This window comes from Austrofundulus limnaeus, unplaced genomic scaffold (genome assembly GCF_001266775.1).
Source record: "Austrofundulus limnaeus strain Quisiro unplaced genomic scaffold, Austrofundulus_limnaeus-1.0 Scaffold114, whole genome shotgun sequence".
Classification (NCBI taxonomy): domain Eukaryota; kingdom Metazoa; phylum Chordata; class Actinopteri; order Cyprinodontiformes; family Rivulidae; genus Austrofundulus; species Austrofundulus limnaeus.
Genome location: NW_013952516.1, coordinates 714740 through 724386, shown reverse-complemented (window position 1 = coordinate 724386; position 9647 = coordinate 714740). Strand labels below are relative to the sequence as shown.

General features: G+C 43.1%; 1 protein-coding gene across 1 annotated transcript in view; it reads left to right on the top strand.

The window, feature by feature from the left end:
- The window catches only part of sgsm1a (small G protein signaling modulator 1a), a gene marked incomplete at its 5' end in the record, with an annotated part of 25333 nt that overhangs the window by 9902 nt on the left and 5784 nt on the right, over positions 1-9647 (top strand). Inside the window, 13 exon segments of the mRNA XM_014014370.1 lie at positions 1284-1351; positions 1445-1608; positions 1988-2123; positions 3561-3690; positions 4122-4186; positions 5086-5231; positions 5661-5789; positions 5866-6048; positions 6307-6378; positions 6912-7988; positions 8214-8338; positions 8936-9018; positions 9121-9230. Of these exon segments, the coding sequence (XP_013869824.1) occupies positions 1284-1351; positions 1445-1608; positions 1988-2123; positions 3561-3690; positions 4122-4186; positions 5086-5231; positions 5661-5789; positions 5866-6048; positions 6307-6378; positions 6912-7988; positions 8214-8338; positions 8936-9018; positions 9121-9230 (2488 nt within the window).

Here is a 9647-nt window from a genome sequence, read left to right as displayed (position 1 = left end):
ATGTATATATATATCCAGTAGGTTTCTGAAAGTTTAACTAAAATCCATCCAGTGCTAACATAAAAAACAGAATGGACTTTAAATACATAGTTAATGGCAACATTTTGAACCAAGTTTTTGCACAGTCTGTTAGCACTGAGGATTTGTGATGGGGATGACTCTCAGCTACAACCACAACAAACTTTAGAGTAATATTCTTTATTTTTCTTCCAGAGGAAAATGCACCAGTCCTTCTGTGTTTGTCTGTGTGAGGCTTCTTCCTGTTAAAATGGGGTTTTCCTCTCCACTGTCACCGGTGCCGCTCAGGATGGGATTCATCACAATCTCCTGGCTTCTTTATATTTATTGTTTTTTTGTGTGCAGTGCCCTGAGATGACTTTTGTTGTGGCTTGACGCTATATAAATTGAATATCTGTGAAATTAAGTAAGTTAAAACCACTTACGTACAGGCTGATGTGGCCATCTTGTATCAGTTGTAACTGGACATTRTCTTCTAAGAGCTTTGTTAAAAAGCCCTGCACGCGCACACAAAGCATCATCATCTGCCTTCACTTTTTGGTGGCAGTCAGTGATGACCCACCAGAGGCTAGATTATAATGATTAGAATAAAGGTGCAGACAAAACCTCCTTTTGATATTATTTGTATTCCTGCTCATATCAAGGACAGACAACATGTAAAGTGCCTCGGCTGGATGTGGCTGTGCTGTTTTTGTAGCACCAGGGAATAACTGAATAATGCAGTGTGCTTGTCTGTCGCTCAGAGGCTCTGAGTGCTGAATAACCGCTGTTGATCTGACGAAGACTATTTTCAGCACACCAGCGGCCAACAGATGGTTTCTTGACTTCGACACTGCCAGATCTCTATAAAATCTGCAAAAATCATGTCATGTTTTCACTTCTGTGCATCTGTCCAAAATAATTGATTATGGGTACRCCACCTGCAGCCTTTTATTCCAGTGTTTTAAAGTAAGATCACAGTTTAAAAAACAAAGTTTTTTTGTGTTTAATCTAAAAAGAAAGCAATGTGAGACTGAATGCAATTTTGCAAAAGCCCTCATGTTTGCTCTCAGACTATGAGATGGGAATGACTCTCAGCTATTACCAAACCAAATGTTTTGTCAGTTTCTATAAATTTTGCTAACAAGCAATTTATTGAACAGGCAATTATATTATCACTTTCTTTTTAGCTTGTTGGCAGCAGGTTGTTATAAATTTGCTTTGGTTAGCTCAAGGCTTGCAGCACAAGCCTTACCTGACATCTTGTTTCATCGGTTGTGTTGCAGCGTGTACTGGGACTACGCCATGACTATTCCTTTTGAAGAGATTGTTTATTTGCACTGTCATCAACAAGGTACAGACCTTTGAAATGATTTTCTATATGACACAGATCCCCAGCGTGCARTTGATATGTATAAAATCAGATCCTTTTCTGTGTCTCTTGTAGTGGACAGTGGGGGGACGGTGGTGCTGGTCAGCCAGGACGGCATCCAGAGACCTCCACTTCGCTTCCCCAGAGGAGGCCACTTGCTCCAGTTCCTGTCCTGCCTGGAGAACGGCCTGCTTCCCCACGGTCAGCTGGACCCTCCGCTCTGGTCCCAGAGGGGAAAGGTCAGTGTGCTTTTATCTCACTCTGAGGCTTCAAATCCAGAACACAGTACAAGATTGGCATTCCTCCAGGAGACCTCACTTACGCATTAAATCAGCCTCACCTAATTGAGGAATCAATAAAAAARACGTTTGGTTTGGATCCATTGCTTTGTTGTGTTTAGGGATACAGATGACTGTGTGTTTAATGCTCTCTCAGCACAGGTCCACTCACATGAATAGGTGCTTTTGTGAGCTAAATCAAATAATGCTCAACAGCCACATGTGTTCAAACTGTATTAATGAGATTACTYATACAGGCACTTATCGACTCAACAAAGGCGTGTTTAAAGTGGGCTCTAACGGCCGAACATTTTTGCTGTTGGTTTTTATTTATTTTCAGGGAAAGGTATTTCCTAAACTGAAGAAGCGGGTACCTCCCGGATCCAGCTCCTCGGACTCCGTCTCAGACAAAGAAGAGGACGAGGCCACAGACTACGTCTTCCGCATCATTTTCCCAAACAGCCAGTCGGAATTCGGTGGGTTTCCCTTTTTCTCAGAAGCAAAATGAAACCCGGGAGCGGTGGGCAGCGGGCGGGGCTCTTCAGATGGGTGCGTTTTGATGAAAAATGTTGCTTATTATTTGTTACAGTGACTGTAACCCATCGCCTCCATCTGACCTCTTCTTTCTCCCTTGAGCTGAGTGGACAGTCCACCTCCCAAACAGGGCCCMGGGTTGGACCGGGGAGGTCCTGCAGCTGTCGGGAGGAATTGGCCCCACTCACAGGAAGCAGCTGTAACACTGTCACACCTCACCTCGTCAGTCCATCTGTCAGCTTGCCTTGCTTTATCCCTCCTATTTTTAATATCCTCCCGGTCTGACCCGCACCTCTGGCAACGTTTATCGATGTGCTCCGTTATTAATGCCACACTGTGTCACACCTTCCTGACTGCAGTAACCTTTTTAAACAGCTGATAGGGTGATTGATCAAATGTGACTGTTGAGCTGGGAAAAGCTGTTTGCCTGTTCACCTTTCATTGTTCGTAAATATCTAACAACCCCAGCTCTGGAAAAAAGTTGTAACGTTGTGTGTGAAATGTAAATAAAAACAGAAGGCAGTGCTTTGCATTTCTCATAACCCCATATTTTATTCACAGTAGAGCATAAAAAGGAACCCATGTTGTTCTAATGCAGGGCTAGCCAATCCTGGTCCTCAAGGGATGCTATTCWAAATGTTTTATTTGCCCCAACACACCTGATTTAGTGATTCAGTTACCTCTTCAAGTTCTGCAGAAGCCTGTTAATCACCCATTCATTCAAATCAGGTGTGTTGCAGCAAAGAAACCTCTAAAACATGCATGATAGAGATGGTCGAGGACTAGGATTGGACACCCCTGTTAGCWTCGTCTTTCTGAAACATGGAAGACCTTCCCTATTAAGTCATAATTAGGATGGCAGCTTGTTGTTCTAAAACATTTKTATACTTTTCTGTATTCAGGATTCATTCAGATGTGTAAGCTGCCCATGAAAGAGAGGGACTAATGCACCCCTATACTATCAGAGAGGCCGGTTTGCTGCTTGGTACCTCTCTTCCTTAGTACGATTACTTTGGGTAACATTGATTATGTTTACTATGTTTCTTTGTGAATAAAACATGGGTTTATAACACTTTGGTTTTGCTTACATTTACACAACATTTTTTTTTTGGACTTGGGCTTGCATAATATAACGTCTTCATGCTTTCATATTGTTTGTTAATCCAGGATAACTTTGTTCTTTTTCTCTTTGATCTAGCAGGAAATCAAGCTCATGCAAACTTTACTTTGAAGTGCTTTAAGTGGGACACGATTCTGCTTCTGCCAAAAGTGTTTACAGCTGTGTTTCAAATCATCCGATTGTTCTGAAAAGCCTAAGCTGCGTGGCACTTTAAAGTGATAATGAGGATGTGTGTGTGTATGTGTGTCTTTGTACACAGCGACTCCTCCGGATCTGATGGATCAGGGAGCAGCGATGTGGCACCCCACTCTCAGGAAGTCGTCGTGTTCCTCCTGCTCTCAGGGGAGCTTCTCTGATGGCGTCGTGCACAAGGGGTGCAACCACGAGAGGTGAGACGCCAACACGGCGGCCTAGACCGAGTTGTTTTGATGTGACAGGAGGAGTCTGGGGGGCTCAACGGTGCTACAGAAACTGTAGACGGATAATGAATATAAGAACCTAGCAACTACCGAGGACAACCATGTGGCATTTAAATCAGTGGGAAAAAAGAATGTGTTGGGTGAATTAGCTGATAAGCATGACAGAAAAAAGACAAACTGCTGAGTTAATTTGCTCTGTATGGCAGTTTATCATTTGATAAAAGGTCAGCCTCAACCCTGTAATAAGCTTTAACATCAGAGATGGTCTATTATTCATGCAGGGAAATATGAGAAGTGACATGCAGGAAAACACTGGCTTGACGACAGTTTAATGATAGTGTTTTAAAGAAAGAGAGCTGCTGTGTGTGTTTTATTAAATAAAATGTGTTTTCTTTCTGTAGGACWCCTCTGAAGCTGCTGTGTGACAACATGAAATATCAGATCATCTCCAGAGCGTTTTACGGATGTATGTACTTCTTCAAWATGAGCTATTCTCATTTATAGCAAAAAAGTTCCAATCGTTTAATGCAAAATTCTGTGGAAACGTTCTGAAAAATTATAAAATATAAACATTTGTAACATCTTGTTACAGTGGGTTGACATCTTTTATGCAGAGTAGGTAATAAAAAAATGTTTAAGGCCCCAAACTGAGGTCATTCAAACATTATGTTCAACAGGTAAGACAATTATTGTTGTTGTTTTAGATCTTTTTTAAAATTTTCTGTGCATTTTTTTTTACAATTTAACTAATTCTGCATACTTCATGTATTCGTGAATGTATCAAAACGTTCTGTTCATTCAAGAGATGGGTGCCATAACTCTTTATACTTTTCCCAAATATTCAGATTTATTTTTATTATTTTCCCCTTTGAAATACATTAGAAATTTTTCAATTCCTTCCACAGTCAAAACGAACAAGATTTTTATCTTGTTTGTTTTAAATTCTGCTTCAACTAATTTTGTCTTATTCTGCTACTTTTAGCTATCATTTTTTCCACTTTTACCTACTGTTTTGGTACTTTTAGCTAGCTACCATTTTCTATTTTAGCTATTGTTTTGCTACTTTTAGCCTTCATTCTTTCACTTTTAGCTACAGTTTTGCTACTTTTGGCTACTGTTTTTCTCTGTTAGCATTACCATCTATTGTGCTGCTTTTAACTACTTTTTTGTGAATTTTGACTTGTGTTTGACTAATTTTATATTTGCTTGTTATTGATTTAACAGCTTGGTTTATTTGTTATTCAGCGTTCAGTATGGATTTTCACAGAAAATGCACTTTCTCCAGTTAGTCATAACTTTTCCACAGAGCCTYGTTTCAAAACATCTGAACTRTCTTTTTAAATAATCATCTGGTTCTTCCATCAGGGCTGGCCTACTGCCGTCACCTGTCCACCGTGCGGACGCACCTCTCCGCCCTCGTCAATCACACCATCGTGGCGCCAAACGCGCCCTGCGACGCTTCTGAGGGGCTCACTGCAGTCGTGTGGCAGACGTTCCTCCAGGACTCCACAGTAAGCATCGACTGCATCACTGAAACTCACTCGCCCACGCCAAGACACTCTGTCTGCTTCCATATTCACTCTTAGCTAATCATGCGGCACACAGTCTTAACAACAGTGTGCATGAGAGTAATGAGACTAATGCCTCCGTGAGTTTCAAACGATGTTTACACCTACAATTTATTAGAGCATTAATCACATTATAATGGGTCGATTAGTGTGACAGGAGAATGAAGAGTTTCTTATTTTGCAACATTAAAGAATTATTTTGTTGACATGTAATTAAGTGCAGGCTTTGATCCTCGCTGTGGTTGTCGTCGTCGTTGTGGCGGCGCTGATCGATGCGTGGCACATCGCTGTCACATTAAGCAGAGCAGTGAAAGAACAAAGGCTGATCAGCAGGCAAAAGCACTTCATCAGCCGCTTCTGTTTTAATTTCAGACCTACAAGGAGCAGGAGCTGCTCCGGTTGGTCTACTTTGGTGGTGTGGAGCCCTCCTTGCGTAAAGAGGTGTGGCCCTTCTTGCTGGGTCATTACCAGATTGGGATGTCTGAGGCCGAGAGGAATGAGGTGTGTGGGTTCACAGTGATGTTTTTTATGTTTGTTTTGTTGCTCCTGCAAAAAAAGTATTTTTTTTTTACTACAGGTGGATGAGGAAATGCAGGTTTCCTACCAGCAGACGATGGATGAGTGGCTGGGCTGTGAGGAGATCGTCCGTCAGCGAGAGAAGGAGCAGCACGCCGCGGCTTTGGCCAAGTGCTCCTCCGGGGCGAGCATGGACAGCTCCAGTCAGAGGATGACCCATCACGACTCCACTGTGAGCAACGAGGTAGAGCGAGCAAAAAAAGACAGAAAACTATGACATGTTTCCTCACAATAGAGCCTGAATCTACAAATGAATCTGGGATGAGAAACCTTTATACGTGAGAGAAAAGCAGTTTTTTTAATCAGTTGTTAGATAAAGGGTTAAAACATGCTGACTTTACATGAAGTGGGTTAGTGAAATGTTTTAATTGAACACACCACATAATCTACAAATTTTAAAAATATATGTGTTTTCTTCTTTTGAATTGCTCTGACTCTGCAGTCCCAGTCGTCTCAGAGCTCTGATAGACAGAGTCTGGCTCACCTGCAGAGTGATTCCAGCAGCAGCACACAGGTATTAAAAACACAACATGCATTGCTGCAAAGATCAAATAAATTAAGACCTAACATTTATTTTGAAGGAAAGCATATTGTCCTCTGCCTTTTGTCCCAGAGTTTTAAACTAAGATAATCTTATCTTGAAGAAAAGGACAAAGTTTCAGCCTGTTTGGTTATCAAGTTATCAAGCACAATCTCTCACAACATTGTGCAATCTGGTAGCACTCAGACTATGTGCTGAAGATAACTCTTAGCTACTACCACAGCAATTTTAAGCATATATATGTATGTATATAAATGCATATATATATATATATACATACACACAGGCATGGCTTTCATGGTGGCAGGCATTAAATGGCATTCCTTCAAAAACTAAAGTAACTTAATATAACATCTGTAAGAGTTTTTCAGTTAACTGATGTTTTATGTCAGTATTGCATTTTCAACCATTACTGTCCACCGCTGCATTCTCCTTGCTGCTAGTTCTTCACATCTTCCCATCCCTTCCCCTGGAGTAGTTTGCTTCCCTTTGGCTTGTTCTTTCAGGTGTTTGAGTCCGTGGAGGAGGTGGACCAGATCGAGGCAGAGTCCAAGTGCGAAGAGGCCAAGCAGGTGCCAAAGGTGCCCAACGGAGCCCTGCAGAACGAGACGAGCTCTCCGGACTCTGGGCATCCTTCCTCGAGGAACTTCTCTATCACCTCCGGCTTGTCGGACGGCTCCTTCAGCACAGAGGACAGCGCCATGGCTGACGCAACCCAGAGATCCGTGGCGGCGCCTCAGGCTCCACAGAGTTTGGAGAAACCCACAGAGGGAGACAGTGAAGCCCCGACCATCGAGAGCCAGGAGACAAAAGATGAGAAGGGCAAAGGGGAGGAGGAGAAGGCCTTTGTTGTGAGCAAAAGTGCAGCAAGCGCGAATGCCGAGGGGATTTTTGAAATGATGGTCAAAGAAGGAGCAAATCTGCAGCCTGAACCACAAGAAAACATTGAGTCAGAAACAAGCTCACATGAGAATACTAAAAAGACTTCTGAGTCACCGAAAACTGGAAAAGACTGGACTGATGGGAAAACTGTGACAGTGACAGCAGCTGCAGCACAATCCAAAGAAGAACACGTCAAACAAAGTCCTCACAAAAAAGTGGTAGCGAAGAAAGATCCCAAGCCTGAAGACAAAAACAATAAGACGATGAAGGAAATGGACAAATCAAAGACAAGTTCAGCGATTTCGCAAGAAAGTTTCACAGCCCCCAAAGCTCCTGGAGAGGAAAAGAATCGCACCTTTTCAGCAGAAGCCCGAGTCACGAGATCCGGAGGAGTCCACCCTCGGAAAGAAGAGGCTCAGGTCACAACGGACTCCGACGAGTCCCCCTCAGCCATAGAGATGGAGGAAATCCCCAAAGCTAAAGTCTCCATGGTTCCCTGGGGCCGGAAGAGACAGTGTGAGACGCCGTCCTTTTCTGAGGAGCCTCACTTGGAGCTCAGGCAGGAGGAGGACAAGCTGAGTCCAGAGGGCACTGAGTCCATCCTGTCAGAGCCGGAGATGGAGAGCCTTTACCCTCCGTTAGACTCGTTGGCTGCAGATGAAAACACAAAGAGCGAGGACTCAGCTGGGGGCCCTTACTCTGTATGTCCAATATATTTTCAACAGAATGAATGAGTTTATCACAGTAGTTCTCAAGCTTTGGTCAGTCAATCATATAAAGATTATTATTGTTATAAATGTTCTGAGGAGGTGGGAATGTTTCCTGACTCCTGAAAGAGAATGCACATCAGAAAAAAACTTCTGTGTTCATGGCCCAAAAAGTAGATTCGATAATGAGTTTATTTGTCGTTATTTTATTTGTTTCAGCAAGAGTTGTTGGATTTATACACACTGAACCTGCACCGCATCGACAAGGACGTCCAGCGCTGCGACAGAAACTACTGGTACTTCACCCCGGCCAACCTGGAGAAGCTGCGCAACATCATGTGCAGGTAGGACACTGACACCTGCAGGCCTATCCAGGATAAAAAGAGATTAATGCTGTTTGGAGTATAATAATGCTACTTAAAGTTTTAAAGGAGACATATCCTGCTTTTAAATCCTTCTTTTTCACATATATCTACATGTATATAAAATGCAACTGTCAAAAATGATTTGGTCTGAATTCCTCCTTATTGTAACTCCACAAATCCCTCTTTCACCCTCTTTCTGAGGTGTGTCTCAGATCAACTAGTTTTTGAGGCTGCCTCTTCAAATCCAAACAAGGCGCTTCATACGGCGCCCCCCTCCAGCTAAGTTTTTGTGCTTTAATGTAACTCTTTTTTAGAAACACTTCTGACCTATAATTATATTTAATGTGGTTGTTTTAATGTCATAATCCTCGTCCGGAAGCATTAGAAGCATAAACGTAAAATAGCTTATATTTTTTTTAGTTGTCTTGCAAACGATAAAATGAATTTCGAAGCTCTTGCCTCCGGTGTTGGAAGACGAGTACAGGAACGTCTCTAAATGTGGAGAAAAGTGTGACTCAGAGGGAAAGTGCATTTGAAGCTGGGTCAGGTTCAGCTCCCTCTGTTGTGTATTTACAGCTACATCTGGAGGCACCTCGACATCGGATACGTCCAGGGAATGTGTGACCTGCTGGCCCCGCTTCTCGTCATCCTGGATGACGGTGAGTCAACGCATCGATCCGCTTCTTCTCTGACATCCTGCGTATTTTTACACTTATTTAGAAGCCGTGGCATGCTCACCTCCACCTCTGCACTCCTTTCAGAGGCCAAGGCCTTCAGCTGCTTCAGCAAACTCATGAAGAGAATGAATCAGAACTTTCCACACGGGGGGGCCATGGACACTCACTTTGCAAACATGCGCTCTCTAATCCAGGTGAGACTGCACATATACTTGATCAGAGGCGATTGCTCTAATGGTGCGTTCACACCAAACATCAGCATCAGGAGCATCAGGTTTACATGCAAAGTCTGTGGTGGACGCGCTTCAATCAGCGTCGGGAAGTGCTGCGGCGCCTCAAGCGCGATTAGAGCAGCGCGATTTGAACGATCTGAGCGTTCGACGTACTTGATGCACAAATCGCTGAAGTTAGAAAATCTGAAATTTTGCAGCTCGATGCGCCGCGTCAACCAATCAGAGAGACTCCACTGTGTGACGTAGCGACAAATTTCCCGCGTCAACCAATCAGAGAGACTCCACTGTGTGACGTAGCGACATATTTCCTGACGGGACAGTTTACTGAATGAAGTCCACTAACCTGAAGCAGATGGAGAGGAGCTCTTTAGCTGAAAT